This window comes from Armigeres subalbatus, chromosome 2, assembly GCF_024139115.2.
Source record: "Armigeres subalbatus isolate Guangzhou_Male chromosome 2, GZ_Asu_2, whole genome shotgun sequence".
Lineage (NCBI taxonomy): Eukaryota > Metazoa > Arthropoda > Insecta > Diptera > Culicidae > Armigeres > Armigeres subalbatus.
The window spans coordinates 59,351,188-59,378,462 of NC_085140.1; the positions used below are offsets into that span (position 1 = coordinate 59,351,188).

The 27,275-nt window shown below is 41.1% G+C and overlaps 2 protein-coding genes across 3 annotated transcripts in view; one reads left to right on the plus strand and one right to left on the minus strand.

The window, feature by feature from the left end:
* The window catches only part of LOC134208713 (serine/arginine repetitive matrix protein 2), a 152,312-nt gene that overhangs the window by 123,907 nt on the left and 1,130 nt on the right, over positions 1-27,275 (minus strand). For both annotated transcript variants that reach the window (XM_062684546.1, XM_062684543.1), the window contains exon 2: positions 17,429-17,536. In XM_062684546.1, coding sequence (XP_062540530.1) covers positions 17,429-17,536 — 108 coding nt within the window. The remainder of the gene's footprint in view (positions 1-17,428; positions 17,537-27,275) is intronic.
* Positions 8,592-11,735, plus strand: LOC134208714 (uncharacterized). Its single transcript, XM_062684547.1, has 3 exons — positions 8,592-9,026; positions 9,653-9,789; positions 10,715-11,735. The coding sequence occupies exons 1-3, from the start codon at positions 8,861-8,863 to the stop codon at positions 11,555-11,557; spliced, it is 1,146 nt and encodes a 381-aa protein (XP_062540531.1). The 5' UTR covers positions 8,592-8,860; the 3' UTR covers positions 11,558-11,735.

Sequence of the window (27,275 nt, forward strand, 5' to 3'; positions counted from 1 at the left end):
GAACTGAGAATTGAAAACTGAGAATTGACAATTGGAAACCGAGAACTGAGCATTGAAAACTGAGAACAAAGAACTAAGCACTGAGAGAGAACTGAGAGCTATGTACTGAGTACTAAGAACTGAGCATTGAGAACTGAGCTCTGAGAATTGAAAAATTAGAACTGGAAAATAAGAAACAAGAGATGTGAGATGTGGAATGTGAAATAAGAGAAACTAGAAAAGAAAATTGAGTATTGAAAAGTAAGAAATCAATAATTGTTCCTTCTTTCTCAAGTTCTTTCTTCTTTATTCCTTCACACTTCTTACTTCATGCTTTATTCTTCTTAATCTCTTATTCCTTTTTCCTTCTTCTTTATTTCTTTTTCCTTCTTCTTCTTGTCCTTTCTTCCATCATTTGTTTTTCCTACTTCCTTCTTTCTTGTTCTTCTTTCTTCCTACTTCCTTCTTTCTTGTCCTTCTTTCTTCCTCCTATATCCTTCTTTCTTTTTCCATCTTGATTCTTTCTTTTTCTTTCTTTCATCTTCCTTCTCCTCTCTTCCTTCTTCCCTCCTTCTTCCTCGCTCTTTCTCATTCCAGGCTCTTCAATTACTTGTTTATCCTTCATTTTCACCTCTTGCCTCGTGTTCCTTACTACTCGCTTCTTATTTTATCACACCTATTCTTCTTCTTCTTCTTATTGGCATTACATCCCCACACTGGGACAGAGCCGCCTCGCAGCTTAGTGTTCATTAAGCACTTCCACAGTTATTAACTGCGAGGTTTCTAAGCCAGGTTACCATTTTTGCAATCGTATATCATGAGGCTAGCACGATGATACTTTTATGCCCAGGGAAGTCGAGACAATTTCCAATCCGAAAATTGCCTAGACCGGCACCGGGAATCGAACCCAGCCACCCTCAGCATGGTCTTGCTTTGTAGCTGCGCGTCTTACCGCACGGCTAAGGAGGGCCCCACACCTATTACATCTCATTAATCATTTCACACTGCTCATTTCTTCTTTTTCACTTTTTTACTTTCCACTATAAACTTCTTACTTCTCACTACTCACTACTTCGAAAATCGGTCAAACGGCATTCGGCCAAATGACCCTAAACACTACTTTTTGTTTCACAAAGGCCTTTCTTAGCCGTGCGGAAAGATACATGTCTACAAAGCAAGACCATGCTAAAGGTGGCTGGGTTCGATTCCCAGTCCGGTCTAGGAAATTTTCGGGATGGAAATTTTCTCGACTTTCTTGGGCATAAAATCATCGTGTTAGCCTTATGCTATACGAATGCAAAAATGGTTACTTTGCTTAGAAACCTCGCTAATCATAACTGTGGAAGTGGTTCATGGACATCATGTGCTCCTGAGATTGAGTGAGCTTTAAATTTGTAAATTGAATTACAATCAGCACCTCAACACAATTATTGAAAAGTCTTTATTAACGAGACTTTCAGCCCTCGGCTGGCTTATCGGTAAAAACGTTAATTTTTACTTTTATTTCCTTATTTTACTGCCAATCCAATAATCATTTTTTCCGGTAATCTCTACGTCAAATTTTAACATACACAAGGTTTCTCTGAAGGAAGGGCTTCTCTGTTCCATCTTATCCCCCTGCTTTGGACTCTTTAGCGTGACTGACTGACTGACCGATAAAGCTGTTAAACAAATCATTCATTGCAATCACGGTCGTAAAATCTGTTTCAATTATGAAATTAAATTGACTAAAAACAAAAAATGAGTTTCTATCCAAATAGATCGAAATCGGGTGATGTGCAGAACACGTCACGATATGGACAAACCTCCATGAGTGGTAGTGTGAATTCTGCATAAGTCCCCCAGATCTTCCGCAGGACCACATGGTTGTTAGAGGTGTGGCCGCCACATTTTTGCATCGATGCACCGCCGTCCTAAATTTATCACGCCTACGTCTTTGCCGATTATATCGAGTCGTTTTATCTCTTATATTCCTCGTAATTATTGGTTTTGCAGCCGGTTTATTGGGCCTGCGCCTACTATTAGTTGAGTGTAGCCTCGCACTCTAGATCGATTTCAGTCCGAGCTTGATGCTTTTTTTCAGAACTCATGCAAATGTTGCATTCTTACCAGTTGATTGCGCTATTCAAATTAATTCATGAAAAAAAATGTTACTTAGGTCCTTTTGAAAAGTTAAGCGAGATTTCTTAGTATATAAACACAGAGAGTCTCATGACGAATCGGTTAGTGAGGAAAAGCAAACTCATTTTGTATATTGAGAAGACTAGCTCTTACCCGGCATGATTTGCTATGCCAGCGTAGTGGTTCTATACATAATTACTCGCTTAACTTTTCATAATGACCTAAGTAACTTTTTTTTCATGAAATAATTTGATGAGCGCAATTAATAGAACATGAAAGATTTTGATTGCAGTACTCAAATTAATTCATGAAAAAAATGTTACTTAGGTCCTTAAATCATGTATAGAAAAGTTAAGCGAGATTAGTTCTCGAGTTATAAAGTTTCATTTGTATGGAAGCCTCTCCTTGCAGAGGGTCTCAAACCATAATAATAACCTTCCCCAAAAACAGACAGGGTCAGACAGAAATTTATTTCCAATTCGATTTGGGCAACACATTTTTTTAATTGCTTTAACCGCGTAAATCTCATATTCCGTATAAAAAAAAACTGGTCAGACCATTAAACCGACATAAAAAAATCGTAACAAAAATTGTGTAAAAAATGTTCCGGAAAAAACGTTTAGATTTTAACATTCGCGTAAAAAACTGGTTAGACTCCGAAACCGACGCGATGTAAAAAAAATAGTTTAAAAATCGCATAAATTTTTTTCCCACTGTCACAAAAAATGAAGAAATGTGAAGCATCATGAGGAAACGGAATCCATTCGATTTTGGCAACATAAATGTTCCGAACGTGTTGCCAAATTCGAATGGGGTCTGTTAGATGATCAACCAGATGAAAGATGTTTAAAGTAACAAAATCTTGGGTTCTTATTCAAAAGGACGTATGTGATATTGTGCAATGATGCAATAGATGCAAACGTCGATTTGTCCAATCTGATGGTAATCCCACGCAAACCAACACCACCAACAGGTATCCGAAGGCTACTCCTACCTGTCTGTGGTGATGGTTTGCGCGGGAGTGCTATCAGATTGGACAAATCAACATTTGAATCTTCATTTACAAAATCACATACGTCCTTTTGAAAAAGTACCCGAGAAATATAGTTTCTTGTTGTGGTAAGCCTTTGTCTCGATGTTCATTTTTGACTTCTATTTTTGTGTCCCACTAAGGGACAGCCCTCCACCCTCCTTGCTCCTAATATTCCAATTATTTAACCTTCCGCGACTCGGTTAGTCCTGAATCACTTATGCAGTATCGCTTCCATTATGTACGACAAGCGTGCTTTTTAGGTAGTGTTGTACTTTTTACAGCGGCGCGAGTCCACGAGGAAATCCCGACGACAAATTTATGTGTTTGATATTCTATTTTAACATTGTCAAACAGTAGGTAAATCCGAAGCAGGTAAACATCCAACACATTTCGCAGTAAGGAGATTACCTTTTCAATACATTTGTGAGCTAGAAAGAAAAACTAAATAAACTGGATAGAGCATATAACAAAAAGCCAGGTAAAAATGAGCAATGAAAAAAAAATATGTTGGCTATTCTGTGGCACCGAGATTATTGGGGTTTTGAAATGTTCTTGTTTCTGTTGCAGCAAACTAAAAACTCGTGACTCATATTAACATAAGATCATACCAGGCCACATTTCCACTGACATGAAGCAATAAATGCGACCATACCATCATCATCACGAATAGTTAATTCCGTCGTTCAATATAAACATCTTTGCCAAGATCTTAGACAAGTCATTCCCCTTTCCATATTCATACATTTAAAAGAGCCTGAACTTTATCTTTCATTTCAAATTTCCAATTTTATTCTCCCTCCTTGGCCTATCTAAACAACCATGTGCCGCATATCTTCACGAGAGGAAGGGAGAAAGAGCGCGCGCGCAAAGACATACAAGTCCGGGCGAAGCGATGAATTGAATTGAATTGGAATCAAAGCCAACGACGACGGGCGGGACGGCAGGGGCGAACGGAATGCTCCTCACATTTGAATATGTACCATTTAACTATTGAATCGACTATGTCCAGGCCCAGGGGTTTACGGGCAATCGTTATTATTATTCCTTTAACGTTTGCGGCCAAAGCAAAGCATATTAAAATGACGAGAGCTCTCTCGGGCTCTCTGTCGAGCGCACTGCTCTTTCTTCGTTATTCGTAAACGTTCCTCCTTGAGACAGCACCGTAATTTTGTTCGCATCGTAATAACTAACAGACGCTTCACAGTGGTTCGGATAGTTTACTTTTAGCCTTTCTCATGCAACCAACAAACAACCTTCCCAAATATGAAGATGAAGATGCCGAGTCCAACATAAAGTAAGATGTATCTCCTTCTATCTTCTCTTTGAATTTCATAACAAAACTTTTTTAATCTTTACTAATTTTATCCATCCGAAATCTTTAAAATTATTACTTTTCTTTGCAGTCGTCCATCAAAAATCCATTTCAATTATACAGTTACAGGATGACGAATCATCTTGAAAATATAAATTCCCTATTTTTTTAGGTTTTTCAATAAATTTCCAGGATTCTAAAAAATACGTTGAATGCACACATACCATCACGAAGCTGCTTTCATGGGGCAGATGATTTTGTTAATTTTCGAAATAAGATATAAATAATTTTGAAGAGGGAAATTGACATTGAACGTTGTTTTCACTGAAGTCAACTGTAACAATAATTCTGAAACTACGAAGATTTGATAACATTGAGTGCCTAAATCCTTACTCGATTAAGGCAGTTTCAGTCATAACGAAGTTTTGACATCTGGAAATTGTAGAAGAAGTTACTTCAGAAATTTCTTGAAAAAATCATCAAGAAATTTATCCTGAAACTCCAACGGGAAATCTACTTTTTTCTAAATACTGCAAGGAATTCATTGTGAAATTCATTCAAAAATTTATGCATTATATTAGGATTTTTTTCCAAACATTCCTTCGGAAATTTTAATGGAAATTCTTTCATGTATTTCGTTGGAAATTCCTCCATTAACTTATACTAAAACTCCTCCAGGAATTTACTTATCCGAAAATTTGTTCGAAAATTCATTCAGATAAAACCTTGGGTAATTCCTGAATGAAATTTATTTAGAAATTAGCAGACCCAACGAACTTTGTTTCGCCTAAAATTGATTTATTCTCTGGTTAGTTCTCGAGTTATACGAAAATTTCTGGTAATTTCTAGATTCCTTCGATGAAATTTTTTTTTAAAGAATTCCTTGCCAATTCCTTTCAAAATTCCTTTGGAAATTATTTTAGAAACTACTTCGGAAATTATTTCTGGAATTCATCCGGAAATTAATTCAACCATTTCTTTGGAAACTCCATTCTTTCGGAAATTACTCCAGTATTTTTTTAATGATTTTTTATCCAGGATTTCCTTTGAGAAATCAATAACGAAATTCTAGGATTTTTTGGATAAACTCCTTAAATAATTTCAGAAAGAATTCCAGAAGAAATTTCTTACATTCTCACTAATTTCTCCAGTAATTACTTCGGAAATTTACCCAGAAAGGAATTCCATGAAATGTGCCTTTAAGAGTTCTTTCATGTTTTTTAAAATAAATTCCCTAAAAATCTACTTCCAAGAATTCCTTCGGTTTTGGAGCCAGCCTAGAGCTGAAAATCTCTATAAATGAAGACAAGCAATTCCTTTGGAAATTACTATGGAAATTACAATAGAAATTCCTTTAGGGATTCTCTCAGAAATATTTTCAAAAATTACACTATTTGTGTGACGACTGTTTTTTGATATTTTAGTAATAGTAACCCTTTTTTACAGGTTACCAATAGAAAAAATCAGAATAGGGGAGTTGATTAAAAATTAAATAGCGCCATTGCCAGCAAATACGTAGATTTACAAGTGACTGTGGAAAATACCTACAAAAAATCAATCGTGGCAGTTAAAGTTACACCAAACAGAAGTGACAGTTAAAAACGACAATATTTTCGTTCTGAGGAAGGCACAATCTCCGTGTCGAAACGTCGGGTAAATAACATACTCCTTTCACTAAATTGAAGACTGAGTAGCCTAAATGGCTACTTTTTCAGGAGTTTCTTGAAAAATAATTTCAGGAGAAATTTCTGAAGGAAGATTTAAATGAATTTCCGAAGGGATTATTAAAGGAATTTTGGAATCAGTTTCTAAGGATTTTCTAATAGAATATCCGTAGGAATTCCTGAAGTAATTTTCCAGGAATTCCTGAAGGAATATCCGATGGAATTCCTAAAGGTAAATCTAAAAGAATTCTGTAAGGAATTTCGTAGAGAATACCAAGAGGAGAAACTTCCAAATGAATTTCTACAGGAATTCTCAATTATTTCTAGATGAATTTCCTGAATTCCCTAAGAAATTCCTGAAGGTACAAAACAATTGCTGGAGGATTGCTGAAAGCATTTCTGGAGAAAAATATTTAAGGAAATTTTATAGGAGAATCTGAAGGGGGTACCGAAGCAATTCCAATTGAATTTCCAAAAAAATCCCTAAAGGCTTCCAAAGAGTTCGTCGGGAATTCTTGCAGGAATTTCGTGATAAATTCTTCCAAAAATTTTGGCTTACATTAATTGAAATTTAAGAAAACAAAATTCAATTTGGTGAGTCCATGGTCCAGTTTTACTTCGCTATTGCCCGGAGACCCATAGTGTTATATACCGATCGACTCAGTTCGACGAATCGAGGTGATGTCTGTTTGTGCGTATGAATGTGTGTGTATGTATGTGTGTATGTGTACAAATTTTGTAGACACACTTTTTGGAACTTTGCATTACCCGATTTACTAGCAACAAGTTCGACGGGGAATACGATCCCATTGTTTGCTATTGAAAATTGGCCCGATCGGACATTGCATTCCGGAATTATTGAAATTGAAAAATCATTGTTTTTTCCGAGGTTTTTTCCCAAGAGTCTCCCCTTAGAAAAAAATTTTAAAACCGAAAAAAAAATCAAGAATGGTGGCAATGCATAGTAATTAATGCAATAACATGCAAGATGATAGAAAATATGCGATCTATTCTCCTAAAGTGCTTTTTTGACCTTTCTTTGTGATTTTTTCAGTACATTTTACGATGCACGAGAAAGGCATCATCGCCGCTAGGTAGATTAATCTGGGTTTAATCCTAAAAAAGCTTTCATTTGAAATCCCAAAAGGATTCGCTCGGAAGATCAAAAGGATTCAGTTTGGATGCCCAAATGGGTTCCGTATGAAAGCATAAAAGAATTCTGTTCGAAAGCCCTTCTTAGGCAAGTTCGGCTTGGGAACGTACTCTTTTGGGGTTAACCTTTCTAGTGCATTGGGGTCCATTTCGACCCAAGCACACCCAAAACAACGCTGTAACTTTGTAACGCAACGAGATAAAAATCTGTAAAATTCGTACTTTTCCTAACTATTGAAAAGATTCCCTGAGAAAATTAACTTCCAGCGACATGAGAGGCGCCATAAAAAAGCGACACATTGTGCATTAAGGTCCATTTGGACCCAAGATTTCATCACGATCACAAAAACTCAAATTTCAACCGATTTTCGATCATTAGGCACCTAACGAAAGCTGCAGGTTTCTAAAATAAGATCAACGCTTTACTTATGCTTATGGATCTTGTACACCTCCGGTGGTGCAAAGGGCCGACTTGAAAGATCTCCATCCTGAGCGTTGCCCGGCAAGATCAACGCTTGAGCTTCTCAATTTGGCACCAAAATAATTCAATCAATTGTGGGGGCAATCAATACTGAAGTCTTCAGTGGCCTCTAAATGCCCCAGGAACGGTCATTCGGATATTCTGTAAAATCCGCAAAAGTGGCCAATTCCAAAAATTCAGTTTAGAACTCAACAGGATTTCAGAAGCGCAAAATATTCCGTTCGAATTACCAAAAGAATTCTGTTCGGAAGCCCAAGAGGATTTTATTCGGAAGCTCACAAGAAATCCTTTGGGAAGCTCAAAAGGATTCCGCTTAAAATTCTAGAAAGACAGCAATGTAAAGAATCCTTTTCCTTGCGCTTTCAAATGAAACCCTTTTGGGCTTTCGAATAAATTTATTTTGGCATTCGAAATGAATAAAAAAAAATCGTTCGGATGTCATAAAGGATTGCGTTTGGAAGACCAAAATGATTCCGTTTAGAAGGCCAACATGAATCTGGTCGGAAGCACAAAAGAATTCCATTCGGAAGCCTAAAAGAATTTCATTTTTAAGCCCACAAGAAATCCTTTCGGAATCTCAGACAGTCAGACAGAGGAAAGAGATATTCCGATTTTTTCGTGTGGAATTTGTACTTTTGGTACTTTCGTGTGGGATTTGTGCATAGAAAACCAGACACAAACCATTTTCGGACTAATTTCTGTTGAAACATACTTTCCACCATTCTGAACCACTGTGCTACGCTGGTAGCTCTTATTAGAACAGAGATTTTCTCATCTCGACATCCTACCGCACGGTCGGTGGGTAGTCCCCTGGACCTCCTCACACCGGCCGGCGGTACAGCAGCAGAATGAGAGAGAGAAAACAAGAGAGCACAAAACGAGGCATCAATATGAGGAGGGTACAATAATAATAAAATTCAACAGTCACGTACCCGCCAGATTCTACCATGTACCAGATCGAGCGAGAGAACCGTCGTCAGTTTCAGTTTATTTTCAGCAGACAGTGGTTAGCGGAGGCATCGTAGCAAACGATGGTCATTTAAAAGCGGCAGAACTGCCATTTTGGTTTTACCAGAACTTCACCAGCCAGTAAAACGTGGCGCGATAGTTTGGCTTAGATGTCCGGACATACAAACGGGGCAACGATGATGACCAACGGACAGAACCCTCCGGCTCCGGCGGGAACCTTCAAGGATGAACTGGACGACTTTGAGCGGTTCGCCCTGGACAATTTAGTTCGGAACGAGTGGGGACTAAAAGTGGCTACCCTCAATCGGTTGGTGTGTAAGTATTTTGGTGCATGTAGCCGTTTTCATAAAGCTGTTAGATAAACAATGTGAACGAAAATGAAATGTTTCTATTATTTATTATTAATGTCAGATATTTAAATAAAATTATTTTTATTATTGATAGTATTGATGATTGGAAGTATTTTTTGTTTATTTGACTTATGTCATTATTCAAAGAAAAAGGAATAATATTATTGATATTATCATCATACCATAAACTGTGCCATATAAAATAATTCACTATTATTTTTGTAACGGTAACAGTTGTTACAATAATGAGATTTTTATTAAATTTACGTAGTCTGAAAATGCGACGCTGACTAAGTTCGAACATGCTGAACAAGTGAGCACACCCAGTCGTCGAACTAATGGATGTGTTCCATTTCCATCGAACAGCTTCTTCCATTGTATGTTTGAACATAAAAGAATCATAAATATTAATCACCCACCTTTGTGTGTACATACGAGCAGACGGAATAGTTACCCACTCTTTTAAGCTGCAAGATGTTTAGGGGTTTATACAATTTCTTATACGTGTTCTTATTCTTCCTTTTTGGGTTTAATCTTCGTCTACTTGGATTCCCGAATATGTGACTCGACGGCACGCACGGACACATGCAGACTGTGGAGTCTCGGTCGAATGTTTGGAAGTGATTGAGGAGCACGATCTGAAAGACATCTTCAACGACGAACGGGCCATCGGACAGAAGATACTGCTGCGGCATCGATTGCGAGAGTGGCGCAAGGGATTGCACTGGGTGAGTGGAATGCTGGCTGTATTAGTTTAAATGATCTACCATTAAATTGTTTTTTTAATGATGAACATTTTAGCCGGACTCGCATGTTTTTGCCTTTCTCGTACAACATCTTCTTCTTTTTATTGGCAATACAACCCACTCTGAGACATTGTCGCCTTGTAGCCTAGTGTTCTCTGAGCACTAAGCGCATCTTACGCGACGGCTAAGGAAGGCTCCACTTCTAGTACAACATAAACAACTTATTATCGACTTTGTTAAATGTTTAACCATTTGACCATTTTAGTTCCCATTATGCAATGCCTAATTCCCATATTTGCACAATTGTAAAGTTATTTTTGGACGAGGGAAAAAAGCACTTGAAAATAAAAAACAGTTACATATAAATTGACTTAAAAATAATCTCCACGAACCAAGATTTAGAAATCTAAACAATCAATTCTTTATAGCTATTATTGTTATAAAGACTGAATTGTATAGATTTCAAAATCTTCATTCATAGCGATTATTTTTAAGCCAATTCAGATAATTGGTTTGTTTTTTTTTTAATATTTTCAAGTGCTATTTTTTCATTGAGCTTAGCTTTGTAAATCAAGATTTGAGCAGTTGGAATGTTCACCGAACTATTCCAAAAATCTGCCTTTTGATGTAGACAACAGTTCCAATCAGAAAAATGGTGCTACATTGATTACCCAAAACTACTTACACACTTATTTTTTACCGGAATCTCAGCAATTTGTTAAACTTTTAGCGAGATTCGTATAGCCGAGCCCCCGCAAACAGGGTTTTGCCGGAATATCAGTTTTTATTTTGCTGGACGCATGACTGTGCGGATTTGCGTTCAGTTGTTCAGAAATAAAAACTAAGTGTGTACATCGAATTAAACAGCAACTCAAATTAACGTATTTTCTAATTCTTCATCTTCCAGAACTCCCCCGAACACCCGGTACCGAAACGCCGCTTCGAACGCAACTCTCTTGACCCACTGGAGCTGGAAAAGAAACCGCGCATCTCCACCAGCAATTCCCTCCACGAATCGTCACCCTCCACGCCAAACATCATCCTTCCGGACACTCGAAACCCTTCCGGGGGCAGCGGAATAGCCTCGTCTTCTACGTCCACATCGTCCTCCATGACGGCTGCTGCCCTATCCAGCAGCAACCTATCGACAGGCAACGCTATTACCGATGCTGGTAGCCTCCCTATCCAAATCACACCGGAAGCTCTGGCAGGCTTTCTGCAGGGAGGTCGATCCGGCCGTTGGGTATTGAAGTTCTACTCCGACAACCACCACCTGGACAAAAAAGCTCTAACCGAGCTAACGCACGTCGTCGTCGAGCCGTTCCTCGTTTTCAACATTACTTTCACACACGCTTTGATGCGACATTACGCGGAAGTCATCTGCCAGCTGTTCCCCTCGGAACAGGCAGAGACGTTTTACTGCCCGCGGAATATGATTCGCAAAAATCCGACCGGGAAGCTCTACGATCGATACGTGAACCAACGGTTGCGCTACAAAACCAAGTTCAACGCCCAAAGGCCAACCTTCGTACCGGACAGCCATCTGAATCGAACATTTGCGGAGATGAGCACCGTTACAATGTCGTCGATGATGCAGCAACACCACCAACAGCAGCAGCACTACATGGAGTATGCTGGATCTGACCCGCGGGAGTTCAACAGGACACCGACCCAGCCGGAGAGTTTCAGCGAGGAGTCAATGAATATCTACGGCGGGGACGAAGGTTCCATTCTGATCGATGGCAACTGAAGTACAAAGCTACGGATAACGAAGGGGTAGAAGCACAGCAATTTAAAAAAAGCATTTAGCATTAGAATAGAAGATACTTTTAAGTTGTACGTGACAAAAATGTATGTATGGAAGTTTTATTAGATAAGGAAATCCAATCTTAATTTTAAATAAATTAATAACATTGCTAATTTAGTAACCAGATGTTTTTGCAACGAAATACTAGACCATTTTCCCGTCAAATACAACCTGTTACGAGCGAATCGAATAATGCTAAGTACATCAACCCTTTTTACGGCATTCTTTATACGTCACTTCATTTAACATCAAGCTTTTTACGGCACGTGATGTAAAATAATTTAAAGCACTATTGACATCCAAAAGTAAACTTGTAGACAATATTATCCAAACCGCTTCTAGGTGGACGTTAGGCAGAATGACAGCTATTTCAACAATGATTGTTTTCACAGTTGACCCCCTGCTAATTTTCAGTTTCTATTCCTGGTATATAATGCAGGCTGTTTATTACTCGCTAATATGGTTTTGTACCCCGGTTTTGTACAATCGGAAAAAGCCGTGCAAGTAACACAGCTGAATCTGAATCACTGTGCACCTGCCCAACAACTGCTTTGGCAGGCGGTCTCGGAGTCGAGGACCAATGTCGCCCTCCTGTCCGACCCGTACAACGTTCCTGCCGACAATGGCAAATGGGTGGCGGACGGGTCTAGGTCGGCGGCAATCTGCACAATGGGAAGGTACCCCGTTCAAGAGGTTGTACACTCCTCCGCGGAGGGTGTCGCGATAGCCAAGATCAATGGGGTGTTCTATTGTAGCTGCTACGCCCCACCAAGGTGACCAATGGAACAGTTCAACCAGATGATCGACAGGCTATCGTCCGACCTAGTAGGTCGGAGCCCGTTCGTTATAGCGGGAGACTTTAATGCTTGGGAATGGGGCAGCCGCTGCACCAATCAGAGGGGACAAGCGTTACTCGAGGCACTTGCAAAACTCGACGCAGTGCTTGTCAATGACGGAGCCAGTAGCACATTCCGTAGGAATGGGGCCGAGTCATGGATAGATGTAACGTTTGTCAGCCCAGGTCTGGTCTCTGACCTGGACTGGAGGGTAGACGAGGGCTACACCCATAGTGATCACCTAGCAATTCGCTTCAAGATCAACTATAGTGTGCAGCGTCCGAGGGCGGGTGATCCCTGTCAGGTCCGTGGGTGGAAGTCCAATCACTTCGACAGCGAAGTTTTCACCGCGGCCCTGGGACTGGAGGCCAACACCGACAGTCTAAGCGGGGATGCGCTGGTAGCTGTCCTATCACGCGCGTGCGATGCTACTATGCCGAGGAAAGACCTGGAGGAGGAAAGAGCGGTCCGCCGGAAAGTGTTTCGAGCTGCGAGACTGGCCCTTAACAAGGCCATTAAGAGCAGCAAGAGAGCGTGCTTCGACAACCTGTGCGAGGGCGCCAATGCGAATCCGTGGGATGACGCCTATAGGATCGTGATGGCCAAGACCAAAGGGGGCTCTTCACCCCCCGAACGGTCTCCGGACCGGTTGGCGAGGATTATCGAAGTACTCTTCCCGTCCCGAGCCACAAGTCCCTGGCCTCCTCCTGCGCTGCAAGGCGCTGGGAGTGTGGCCGAAATGGTGGCTCCGGTGACGAACGAAGAGTTACTCGCAGTGGCTAGCACCCTTGCGATGAACAAAGCTCCAGGCCCCGATGGAGTTCCAAACAGTGCACTCAAGGCAGCGATCATAGCGAACCCGAACATGTTCAGGCTAGCTATGCAGAGATGCCTGGATGAGTGTCGTTTCCCTGAGAGATGGAAAAGGCAGAAGTTGGTACTGCTGCCGAAGGCCAGGAAGCCTTCGGGCGACCCATCGGCGTACAGACCAATCTACCTGATCGACACGACGGGTAAACTGCTCGAGAGGATCATCCTCAACAGGCTCACCCCGTACGCAGAGGGTACGGATGGCCTGTCGAGTAACCAGTTTGGTTTTCGGAAGGGTAAGTCCACGGTGGACGCTATCAACTCAGTGCTCAAGACTGCAGAGGTAGCGATCCAACGGAAAAGGCGAGGAATTCGATACTGTGCGTTGTGACACTGGATGTGAAGAACGCATTCAACAGCGCGAGCTGGGATGCCATCGCGCTCTCGTTACACCGGTTTAGCCTGCCGGTGGGACAGTACCGGATCTTGGAGAGCTACTTCCAGAACCGAGTGCTGCTATACGAGACCGATGCCGGTCAGAAAAGTGTTCCCATTACCACAGGAGTCCCGCAAGGGTCAATCCTGGGCCCGGTACTATGGAACCTGATGTATGACGGGGTTCTGAAGCTAAAGTTCCCTCCTGGTGTGAAGATCGTCGGCTTTGCTGACGATGTAACCCTAGAGGTCTACGGGGAGTCAATCCCCGAAGTAGAACTAACCGCAGAACACGCGATCAGCACTGTGGCGGACTGGATGAGTGCGAGAGGCCTTGAGCTCGCTCAACATAAGACGGAGGTGGTTATCGTCAGTAACCGTAAGTCGGCACAACATGCAGTTGTTCACGTGGTAGACGTCGCGATCACTTCAAAGCGGAGTCTGAAGATTCTTGGGGTCATCATAGACGACAAGCTTACTTTCGGTAGCCATGTCGAATATGCGTGCAAGAAGGCTTGTCCAACAGCTCCAAGGTGTGCGCCAGTAGACGTAGGCTACTGGCAGGCGTTGCCGCATCTATCCTTAGGTACGGCGGCCCGTCCTGGGCAAAAGCACTGGGGGTAACCAGTTACCTGCAGAAACTGGAGAGCACCTACTGCTTGATGTGTCTCAGGGTGATATCGGCCTACCGCACGGTATCGCACGACGCTTCCTGCGTGATAGCGAGTATGATGCCAGTCGGACTGGTCATACGGGAAGACGAGGAGTGTTTTGAGCTACGTGGCACCAGAGGAGCCCTAACTAAACTTATGCATAATAAATTCATGCTTTAGAATAGCTTTGTGAAATCCGACAACCTTATTAATTTTGCAAAATCCAAAATATCTGATCCTACCGGATATCCCTCTATAGGTACTAAGTCAGTGCATTCTAAGATTAATTTCCAGACAATAATTTGGCTTTCCGAACAGTCTCATAGCTCAACTAGTAGTATCATGTATTCAGGTAGTATCAGGCTCGGAAGCCTCCTTTCAAGAGGCTCGGAAGCCTCCTTTCAAGAGGCTCGGAAGCCTCCTTTCAAGAGGCTCGGAAGCCTCCTTTCAAGAGGCTCGGAAGCCTCCTTTCAAGAGGCTCGGAAGCCTCCTTTCAAGAGGCTCGGAAGCCTCCTTTCAAGAGGCTCAGAAGCCTCCTTTCAAGAGGCTCGGAAGCCTCCTTTCAAAAGGCTCGGAAGCCTCCTTTCAAGAGGCTCGGAAGCCCCTTTTCAAGAGGCTCGGAAGCCTCCTTTCAAGAGGTTAGGAAGCCTCCTTTCAAGAGGCTCGGAAGCATCCTTTCAAGAGGCTCGGAAGCCTCCTTTCAAGAGGCTCGGCAGCCTCCTTTCAAGAGGCTCGGCAGCCTCCTTTCAAGAGGCTCGGAAGCCTCCTTTCAAGAGGCTCGGAAGCCTCCTTTCAAGAGGCTCGGAAGCCTCCTTTCAAGAGGCTCGGAAGCCTCCTTTCAAGAGGCTCGGAAGCCTCCCTTCAAGAGGCTCGGAAGCCTCCTTTCAAGAGGCTCGGCAACCTCTTTTCAAGAGGCTCGGAAGCCTCCCTTCAAGAGGCTCGGAAGCCTCCTTTCAAGAGGCTCGGAAGCCTCCTTTCAAGAGGCTCGGAAGCCTCCTTTCAAGAGGCTCGGAAGCCTCCTTTCAAGAGGCTCCAGAAGCCTCCATTCAAGAGGCTCGGAAGCCTCCCTTCAAGAGGCTCGGAAGCCTCCTTTCAAGAGGCTCGGAAGCCTCCTTTCAAGAGGCTCGGAAGCCTCCATTCAAGAGGCTCGGAAGCCTCCATTCAAGAGGCTCGGAAGCCTCCATTCAAGATGCACCGAGTTCTTTCAAAAGACCTTCTTTCAAGATGCTTAGAAGCATCCTTTCAATTAGCTCGGAGACTCGGAAACTCGTAATCCTAGATTCAGGAGGCTCGGAACTCGGAGACTCGGAAATTGCGTACTCTTACCACACCCGATGCGCACTCTTACCCCACCGGTGGGTTAAGAGTGCGTTTTTCACATTTCTTGCAAAAAGGGTTCTACTAAAACGAATTACAATAATTTAAATATTTTTTCCACTGGGTAATATAAAGGAAGAGTATACGAATCGTCGACATTGATATGATATGCAGAAACTTGCTTCATAAGGGCTACATGATCCATTGAAAACTAAGTGCGTACTCTTGCCCCACTCTACTCTATATCCTGTCAGTCTCGTGGTTTGTTATCTTATATCTTATGTTATATATATCTTATGAAATACGCTTATTTTCATTTACAACAAAAATAAAATAAGGGGTACCTCAATGAAAGCATATGTTTGAAGCGGTACCTCTCAAGAAAAAGGTTGAGAGCCGCTGTTATATACCAATGGACTCAGCTCGTCGAACTGAACAAATGTCTGTCAGTCCGTACGTATGTGTGTGGGAGTGTGTGCACACGAAAACCGAAAAACATTGGCAACTTTTTCATATAGTGATTCTTAACCGATTTTTTCGCAACAAGTGGCATTCGACGGGGGACAAACCCTAGTAGTTGATCACTATTGAAACTAATCATGATCGGTCATTGCGTCCAAAAGTTATGAAGGTTGATTCGCTATACATCGTTTGCAAAAGCCGTAATGTAGGCAATTAGTCACTTGGAATTCTTGGATGTCCTGGAATGGAACACAGGTTGAAAGTATGTCTAATTTGCTTTAAAAAATCACCAGGATTATTAATGCGATGGACCACTGGGAGCATATACCATATCGAAAAAGCCGATATATGTTTAGTTTATGTTTGGAGGCCTGAAAGCTCAAACTCCAGGAAATTCTTGGAAGATCCAGAACATGTAATAATAATACACATAATCTTGTTTTTTTTTTGCTCGTGTGACTTCGTGTGACTTCAATTTACCACCAAAATCTTTGCAACATGTTTAAAAAATCCTGAATAAATCAAAGAAAAGTCCAATGATAATTAATATGCGTTAAACATTTAGAATGAGTGCAAAATTGAGAAAATATAAATCATGTAAAATCAGAATCCAGTGTATTTCCAATTTGGGTCTTTGTATTTCTATAATTATGTATCGTATTTGAAAGCGCTGAAATATTAATGAATTTCTATTCCATTTTTCAATTCTAATATTATTCACTTGATAACTTCAGTCTAAAAGTCTACAACATTTTTCGCCTTCCTTTGCTAGGAAAATCAGAACAAGCTTCCCACTGTAGGTCAACCGTCAACCAAACACTGTGGTAAATATGACGGCCTCTCGCGGGAAAATCGATTCACATTAAACAGCAAACGGCCGAAACAAATTCTCCCCTATCCTATTTTGTTTTTCAATTCGATGGCATCGAGCCAAAACCAAAAAACAAAACCACACAGAAGTGGCATTCGGTTTGGGCCATAACAGTCAATTAGCATATTTATTAATCCTGGCAGTATGGATGTTAGGAAGCAGACGAAGTGACGTCGTCGTCAAATTACTCAAATTACACCCGCGTGTGGTCAACGAACTGCTTAAACACGGCCAACAATCCAGGTGCCCTTTCTAATGACTAGAACTGAAGGGCTTCCCCAAGCGTTCGCTCTGTACCAAGGGTTGACGGTCTCGGTCAACAATATACAGGATCGGGGAGGGAAGACCAATCATGGTTGTTTTTTCTTCCGGTATTTGTCGGTAGACTGTTCGCAATAGGAGGAGATAGTAATATCACTTTGGTACTTACACTGGTCGTCCGAATTCGTCCTTTGGCAAATCGTTTGTGGGTGTTCCATGGTTCATCAGCTTGGAGCGGTACATTTCCACTTTGGCACGAACTTCCTCCTGGCTGAGTCTGAGTGGTGATGTACGGCACATGCAATAATACGCAGAGAGAGAAAATACAATAATGATATTAGAATAGCTAGAATTTCAGAATTTATGTACTGATTTAAGGTTCTCCCAGAGCTAAGCGATTTCATCGCAGCAACGGCGACAGCTAGTCACCGCGATTCTATCGTTGGCTCGCTGCAGAATATGATCCATTTACGCTTCCATACCAACGGCGACAGAATCGCAGTCGCCTAGTGATAGAATCGCGTCGCGTGTGTTTGGGGGAACCTTTATTTCCTTTGCCTTTAGTCTTTAGATGATGTTACTATGACTAATCAAAGAATGTACAATATAGTTACATAAATGAATAAATAATATGGCCAGAACATATATCAATTCCTTATTTTGTCCTGTTGGTCTTTGGATAACGAAGGGGGTGGAAGAATAAAAAATGAATGGATAAATTGACAAAATCGTAAAACTCATCAGTTTTATTTCAGAAAGTTGAATATTTTAGTTGTTTTTCCAATAAATTCTAAATTCCTCCCTCAAATCCATTTTTCTTTTTTTTCGAGAGTTGACCAGTTGTAGTCTTAATAGACTGGTATCTCGGCTGGGCTCTCCATGTGATACACAATACTAGCAGATGACTCAAGCTATGTCTGGGTTCGTATTGTGATCATACCGATGCATTTCCCTTCCCGCAGTCTGTCAGTTTAAAAAACAAATAATAATAATAATGAAAGCTCATCACGCGCATGAATGTTTTCCGAATAATGAACATCTTCTTCTTCTTCTTCTTCTTCTTCTTCTTGGCATTACATCCCCACACTGGGACAGAGCCGCCTCGCAGCTTAGTGTTCATTAAGCACTTCCACAGTTTTTAACTGCGAGGTTTCTTAGCCAGGTTACCATTTTTGCATTCGTATATCATGAGGCTAGCACGATGATACTTTTATGCCCAGGGAAGTCGAGACAATTTCCAATTCGAAAATTGCCTAGACCGGCACCGGGAATCGAACCCAGCCACCCTCAGCATGGTCTTGCTTTGTAGCCGCGCGTCTTACCGCACGGCTAAGGAGGGCCCCATAATAATAATTAACATGTAAAGTTGATTTAATGTTTTCTTGGAGCCGACATTCAATACCGAATAGTAGTCTATGTTGACAACGGGTGGTACTGATGCCATCTCCAAGTAAAGGCCGTTCTACAGCGATTAACGCAACGGCGCATCTTGACAGTAATTCTGTATTCTCTGTCAAAACGCGTCACCGCGCTCACCATTTCGTGAGCTTCCATTTGATGATGGGCTTAAAAAGACATTGATTGATCCTCCTCACGACCTTAGGTGGTCAAACTATTAGTCATGTAGAGAGAAAGTGAATGAAAGCATCATATGGTCTATTCGCATGTACATAGGTGGCTAAGGTCTCAGTTAAACGTGACTCTATCTCTTGTTTTACCGTCTAGCGCTGATCATGAGTTCATTCCTTATCGGTCATTTACTGTGTTATAAGGTAGTCAACTAATTTTATTTAAATACACTTAGTCACGTCTCCTATGTCCTTCAATCTTTCTTTACATTGGAGTATGTATTATTTTTTCCTAACCAAAAAAAAATGAAGAGCGAAACAGGTTTGTTTATACGTTGATCCATGCAGTAAAAGTAAGAGTAAAATAACAAAGATTACTGAGAAGAAATAACGAATACAATTACCGTATATAATGCAAAATTAGTAAATCTACAGTATTTACTTTCACTACTTACTGTATACTGAACTATGAACTACAATTGGTGCGATGGATGATCGTTTGCTTCCCAGTCTTTTGTGTTAGTATTTTGTTAGTTAAGACTGGTACTAGCCCCGCCGGAACCTCCGCAGCATATACTCAAGAAGATGTTGTTAGATCATGCGACACCTTCTCTAAGTATTTGCATGGAGGTATGATATATCAAGTGTTTAATTATTTTCTATATATTGGCAAAAAATACTCGACGCGTTTCTGTTAAATTGAAATGTTACCGGGATTAAAATACGTACTTCAGTACTGCTTATAGTGTAACCTTACTCGGATGCAATTAAATTCATCTCGTTTTCGTCTAACGGTAATGTGGTGAGTACTAATAGTACTAGCAATGTGTACTATAAAAGAACAAATTATTTCACAATTTTAACAATATGCAGACACTTGACTTATCAAAATTGACCCCATCATCCGTAGACAGGGTACTCGGATCCGGATGGTTATTGTTGCAATTCAATACAAAATTTTCAAAACGACTTATCTGCTTTTGGAAACAAATATTCAAACGACGATTTGACGAATCTGATAGCTCTCCCACGCAAACCAACACCACCAACAGGTAGCGGAAACCTTCACCTACCTATTGGTGGTGTTGGTTTGCGTGGGAGAGCTATCAGATTCGTCAAATCGTTGGTTGAATCTTTGTTTACAAAAGCAGATAAGTCGTTTTGAAAATTTTGTCTTGAATTCTTCCAGCGTATGAGCGAAAAAAAGTGCTCGAGGCAATCTTGTGATAAATTTCTTGTTCTCAGAAATGAGAACCCATGGTTGAAATGAAGGTCCTCCCATAGCTGTTCTAGAGCTGAAATGTAAATAAGCCAACCATCAATGAAATACGGCTTCCGCGATTGAGATGGTAGCTGAGGAAATTGTTTTTCCTGAAACGATAATAACAAATCTGGTTAAAGTGTTTTTTTCCTATATGTTTAATCAATAATCAACCTTTTTTAAATCAAAACAATCCTTCGGAATAAATCTCAAAGTTTTCAGCTTTTCTTTCATTGATTTCAAAAATGTCCAGTGAGCTGAATTTTGCTGCAGTGGTCTTTTAAGCTCCTGTAAGAACAGAATTTGAATGAGGTTGATATTTAAATGTTTCAAAAGCAAAGGGGTGCAAATGACATGTTGGTCAAACATGAGTTAGAATACCCAAAAACTGTTGAACTTACAGGTGTCCGGAAGTAATGTTTATCTTTTTTTAGTTCAAAGAGAAAAAAAAATGAATAAATCGCAGTGGCGTTTCCCTAACCTCAATCTACCTGTGCACTGAGTTTAAATATAAGGAATTGGTGTGCGGAAATGCCTAGAATAACTAGATTTTGATTAGTATAAACGACTCTGATAATTTTCTTTTCCATTTGGGCTGTCGAAATATCAAAATTTTCACTTTTTGGGTCGGTGCACAAGTAAAAAGTGAGGTTACGCGACGCCACTGATAAATCGTGTAATAAGATGGAGAATGAAATGAAAATATGTAATAACACTAAAACGTTTAATGCTTCTAGTGAGATTTTTGATCCAAACTAACTCTAAACTGCACTACACAACGCAAGGAAGTTGAACACATTCGCACTCCTCTGCACGATTCGGTACTAGGTGACCTACAATACGACTACGAATTCTAACTGTTGTAAATTTTTGAAACTAGACCTCTGTCGCTTACACCCCTTTATGTCCAACCAACTAAATTTTTAATTTTGGACATACCTTCGTCACGTTAAAGATTGATGAGTTGGCGCAATCAAAAAGTTGATCAAAATTCTCAGCATATGCTGCAGTGCTCAAGCATGTTTCAGGTAACTTTTTGAAGCTCACATACGCCTTCAATCCAGCAGTTACAGATGTGCTTAGCGTTTGGGTGGCTAAGCTAACGTTCATTTCAGCATATGGAGCTAGCTGCACATGGTTTACTGTCAACTTGGAAAACATTGGATATCTTCGTAGAACAAGTCGATAATATGCTGAAAGCTGCATATTTGACCCCCAAACACGGCGTTATGCTTTAATAAATTGTTACGCGCAGATTTTACAAGATGCGGCGCATCGAATGCACAAAATATTTTCTTTTTTTGAAAAATGAACCAAGGGCGTTCTATACTAACTCCATATGATTTAAGGTCTGAGGGAAGCTCTCTCGCGGTAGAGCGCTGTTTTCGTACTAAAATGTCTATAACTCGGAATTGGGAACGAATTTCGCTTATCCCAACTGACAATCTCTTTGAAATTTATCAAGGAATGTTTCTACAAAATTTCATGGACCTACTATTTCCCAAATTTGACTTAAGCTCTAAATACTGAACAATTGTACAACTGAAATTATCGCTTCTCAGTACCTCTCTCCGATGATTTGAGGCACAAAGGAACCGAATTTCGCAAAACCCAACTGACAAAAGTTTTGAATTTTTCCAACGATCATTTTGATGTAATAAAAAGTATAAGTCACCGCAATAAATTTTGCAGGAAGCTCTTTTTACTTCAACAAAGTTTTTTAAATTCCATACAAAAGTTACCATTTCGGGAGAGCAGCCAACATCATATTTTCTTGTGGTGCACGGCAGGAAAGGAGCGATAAGAGTGATAAAAAGTCCGTCAACTTTGTATCTAGCGTGACACTAGAAAAAAGCGTATTCCTATTTGTGAACACCAGGATAATAAATACCAAATATATAAATTGAAATCAAATATAGGAATGAGATGAGATAAACAATTGAAAATAAATAAGACAAATAAGACAAATCAAACAAATAAGTCAAATTGAACAAATAAGACAAATAAGACAAATAAACCAAATAAGACAAATAAGACAAATAAGACAAATAAGACAAATTCTTTCGGAAGTTCCTCCAGGAATTCATTCGGAAGTTCTTCCAGGAATTCCTTTGGAAGTTCCTCCAGAAATTTCTTCGGAATGTTCTTCCAGGAAATCCTTCGGAAGTTCCCCCAGGAATTCCTTCGGAAGTTCCTCCAGGAATTCCTTCGGAAGTTCCTACAGGAATTCCTTCGGAAGTTACTCCAGGAATTCCTCCGGAAGTTCCTCCAGGAATTCCTCCGGAAGTTCCTTCGGGAATTCCTCCGGAAGTTCCTTCAGAATTCCTCCGGAAGTTCCTTCGGAATTCCTCCGGAAGTTCCTTCAGGAATTCCTCCGGAAGTTCCTTCAGGAATTCCTCCGGAAGTTCCTTCAGAATTCCTCCGGAAGTTCCTTCGAATTCCTCCGGAAGTTCCTTCGAATTCCTCCGGAAGTTCCTTCAGGAATTCCTCGGAAGTTCCTTCGAATTCCTCCGGAAGTTCCTTCAGAATTCCTCCTGAAGTTGCTTCAGGAATTTCTCTGGCAGTTCTTTCAAGAATTCCTCCGGAAGTTGCTTGAGGAATTCCTCCGGAATTCTTCGGAGAACTTCGGAAGAATTCGGAGGAATTTGGAGGAGCTTCGGAGGAATTCCCGGAGGAGCTTCGGAGGAATTCCCGGAGGAGCTTCGGAGGAATTCCTGGAGGAGCTTCCAGAGGAGCTTCGGAGGAACTCCGGAGGAAACTCCGGAGGAACTTCCGAGGGAAACTTCGGGAGGAATTCCGAGGAAAACTTCCGGAGGAACTTCCGGAGGAACTTCGGGAAGAACTTCCGGAGGAACTTCGGGAGGAACTTCCGGAGGAACTTCGGGAGGAACTTCCGGAGGAACTTCGGGAGGAACTTCCGGACGAACTTCGGGAGGAACTTCCGGAGGAAGTTCCGGAGAAACTTCCGGTGGAACTTCCGGAGGAACTTCCGGAGGGACTTTCGGAGGAATTCTCTGAGAAACTTCCGGAGGAAATTCCGGAGGAGCTTCCGGAGGAGCTTCCGGAGGAATTCCCGGAGGAACTTCCGGAGTAATTCCCGGAGGAACTTCCGAAGGAATTCCCGGAGGAACTTCCGAAGGAATTTCCGGAGGAACTTCCCAAGGAATTGCCGGTGGAACTTCCGAAGGAATTCCCGGACGAACTTTCGAAGGAGTTTCCAAAGAAACTTCCGAAGACATTCCCGGAGGAACTTTTGAATAAATTCCCGGAGGAACTTCCGGAGAAGCTTCCGAAGGAATTCTTGGAGGAACTTCCTACGGAATTTCTGGAGAAACTTCCAAAGGAATTCCTTGAGGAACTTCCGAAGGAATTCCTGGAGGAACTTCCGAAGGAAATCTTGGAGGAACTTCCGAAGGAAATCTTGGAGGAACTTCCGAAGGAATTCCTGGAGGAACTTCCGAAGGAATTCCTGGAGGAACTTCCGAAGGAATTCCTGGAGGAACTTCCGAATGAATTCCTGGAGGAACTTCCGAAGGAATTCCTGGAGGAACTTCCGAAGGAATTCCTGGAGGAACTTCCAAAGGAATTCCTGGAGGATCTTCCGAAGGAATTCCTGGAGGAACTTCCGAGGGAATTCCTGGAGGAACTTCCGAGGAATTCCTGGAGGAACCTCCGAAGGAATTTCTGGAGGAACTTTCAAAGGAATCCCTGGAGGAACTTCCGAAGGAATTCCTTGAGGAACTTCCGAAGGAATTCCTGGAGGAACTTCCGAAGGAAATCTTGGAGGAACTTCCGAAGGAATTCCTGGAGGAACTTCCGAAGGAATTCCTGGAGGAACTTCCGAAGGAATTCCTGGAGGAACTTCCGAATGAATTCCTGGAGGAACTTCCGAAGGAATTCCTGGAGGAACTTCCGAAGGAATTCCTGGAGGAACTTCCAAAGGAATTCCTGGAGGAACTTCCGAAGGAATTCCTGGAGGAACTTCCGAGGGAATTCCTGGAGGAACTTCCGAGGGAATTCCTGGAGGAACCTCCGAAGGAATTTCTGGAGGAACTTTCAAAGGAATTCCTGGAGGAACTTGCGAAGGAACTTCCGAAGGAATTCCTGGAGGAACTTCCGAAGGAATTCCTGGAGGAACTTCCAAAGGAATTCCTGGAGGAACTTCCGAAGGAATTCCTGAAGGAACTTCCAAAGGAATTCCTGGAGGAACTTCCGAAGGAATTCCTTTAGGGACTTACTTTATTTTTCTTCTTAGTCTCATCTTTCTTATTTGTATTATTTGCTTTATTTGTCTTATTTGTCTTACTTACACCAGTACCACTGTTATCACTCAAATTCTTTTCAAAGCTTTTGTGGAAACCTTGTACAGAAATTCTCACACGATATTTCCTAATGTTGTTCGAGAAACGGCTCATGTTTCCATTTTCCAAAACCAGCTGGAGTTTGTTTATTTTGATTTCCTCTTTCCGTGATTGGTCGGCGCTGCTGCTGTTCTCTCGCCGAACCACTACATGAGTGATAAATTTCTTCCCCATTGTTGCCAATTCCTTTTGTTCTCCGTTTGCGGCAAATTCTCAAGCAATTGTAAACTGCATAATGATGAAATCATTTTGGCGACACTGACCGCGTCTTTCTGGCGGGCTGAATTGGGCAATTTTCTCTCTCAGAGAGTGCTACCACGTGCTTTTTTAACGGAAAACCCTTCCCTCAGACCTTAAACAGCGCCCGGTTTGTGGAGTTTTGGTCGCAAACTAACAGTTTTGGTATAAGCCCGGTTTCTGATACTAATTTAAATCCCTCGTGGACGATGTTCTTTAGACGATCTGTAGTCAACGAGCTTGGGTTAAAAAAGTAGCCTATGGCTTGCTTGAAACCGCTTTTAATTGACTTCACCATAATAGTTAGAGCAGTACTGGCTCTCTGGTGCAAGTTCGTGGGTTCTTTGTGGATTTTCGTTGGAAATCCCATAAAGTAGTCTGGATTGGCGTTAGCCACATACGTCAGTCGTTGAGACACGCTCATTTCGTCGATAAAAACGGTTACCAGTTTCTCATCTGCTGGCAGCCCCGCTACCCTAAACTTTAGCAGTTGCAGGATAGTGGTGGAGTAACCTTCTTTCACATTCAGTTTCGACAGCCAACGCTTGATCGTGTCGACAGACGGTAGAGTGAAAAATTTTCGCATTTGACGATACGCTTTGTTGGAGCAATAATGCAAAACAATTGCCATGTTTCGCATTTTGTCCGAGTACCTGGCACCTCTTTGCTTCCTATTTTTATTTGTCTGCAGCTCTAATAACACTGGATCCGCCAAGTTCGAAGACTGCGACGCTAAGTTGGCTTTTAATTTATCTCTCTCCATTGTTAGAGCTCGCACTCTGGCCTTTAACCCAGTCATTTGTTTCTGCTTCGTCCGCATTTTCTTTTTAAGGTCACGATTCTGTTCTTCTATGAGAACTAACCGTTCCATACAGAGCGCGATCTTTTCGACGTCTCCGTTGTAATCATGGTCATGCTTAACAGTTGCACTCGAACTGTTGTTCTCGGAACGTTTGTTCAAAATACACGGAACAGAGTGCTCCAGCAAATTTCCACCCACTTCCATTTCACCAGCAACATCAATGCTATCTTGACTACACCAGTAAAAGTCATCTTCCATAGGAAGCACTTCATCGGTAGCGATTCCGTTTGAGGAGAGATTACCATGGTCACTTTCTGGAATGCCAGGAAATAAAGACGGTCGAGCATGGAGGTACAATCTAAGGTTAAGCGATGGTTTAAATTTAAATTGATGAAAAATTGGCGATGAATACGAACTCACCCTTGTGACTTATTGGATGGATTGGAAAAATCAGAATCACGGAAATGCAAAGAGCAAATGACACTGCTTTTACTAATCGAAGGCTTGCCACAAAATTTCTTCCAATACTCCACTTCCCTAAATAAAAAAGGGCCATGTATAGCTTAATATCATAAAATGTAGTTCCAAATAAATTACCTATTCGCACAATTTATCAAGTAAAAGGACAACGTAGACGGTCCATCTTTTCTGCTGGAACATCCGGACACTGCGCATACTGATCTACCCATCGTGTTCAGTCCCAGTCGTGTGAATGTATCAAATAGAAATAAATAGAAACTTCCAATTCGAAATATATTTTTCACTAATTGTTTTGGTTTACCACTGTTTTGTTTTGTTTTTGCCGCCGTAAATTAATTCGCGCGAAGAAGAAGAAAAAGGATAAATAGCAAGAACTGTCATTTGGGTAATCCGGTGTGTGTCCGAGACGAAATGGGAAAGTGAGCTATATTGTTAATATATAATATTGCAATTTTGTAAATCTGGTCATTTGTATGTAACATTGATATAAGAAATCTAGGAAAATATACGCCCTTTTCAAATGTTGGTCCACATTAATGTTATATTATGCTAAACTGCTTTCTAAACAAATTTTTATACGTCCAAAATGTGTCGTTGGTTGATGATAGGCTGCTGAATCTATATTTGGCGCTGTATGCATAAACCTCGCTGAAAAATTTTCACTCAATATGGACATGAAAAAAGTTTTTGTAAGAAAAACTTTTTTTCCTTAAATATGTCACAGGAACATTATTCCCAGAAAAGTTAGATAATTGAAATACCTATCTGCAGAAAAAAATTCATCGATTTCTGAGATGAGGTTTTTTTGTAATATCGATTTTAATTTTTAAAACTAATTTTTTTCAGTGTAGAAATCGGTTTTTTATTTTTTGGATATTTTTTCAAAAAACTTCAGGGAATTTCACGACAGTCCGCCATACAACACTTTTTTGTAGGTCTTGTAATTTTGAAGTTACATCGATTTTTAAAAAAATCAATGAAAAAAATTAGGCCCTCATCAAATGTTACTCTTGACATTTTTTGAAAAACTAAGTATGCAGAGTGGCTTAGATATACCATATCTTTATGCCCACCAAGTTTCATTCGATTCTGAGATAGTGCTGCCAACCGCTGGTCGAGTTGGCGCGAAATTCGTCTCAAGTTAAATTAATTCAACCAGAGGAAAAATCTTAGCTACCAGAGGCAATTGAAATGTTAATAATAACTAAAAATGTATCACAGCAGATATGGTTGATTAAGGATGCTATCGATCATTTAGTAATTTGCGTTCGATCATTTAGTAGTTTGTCAATAACTCATTCCAGAAG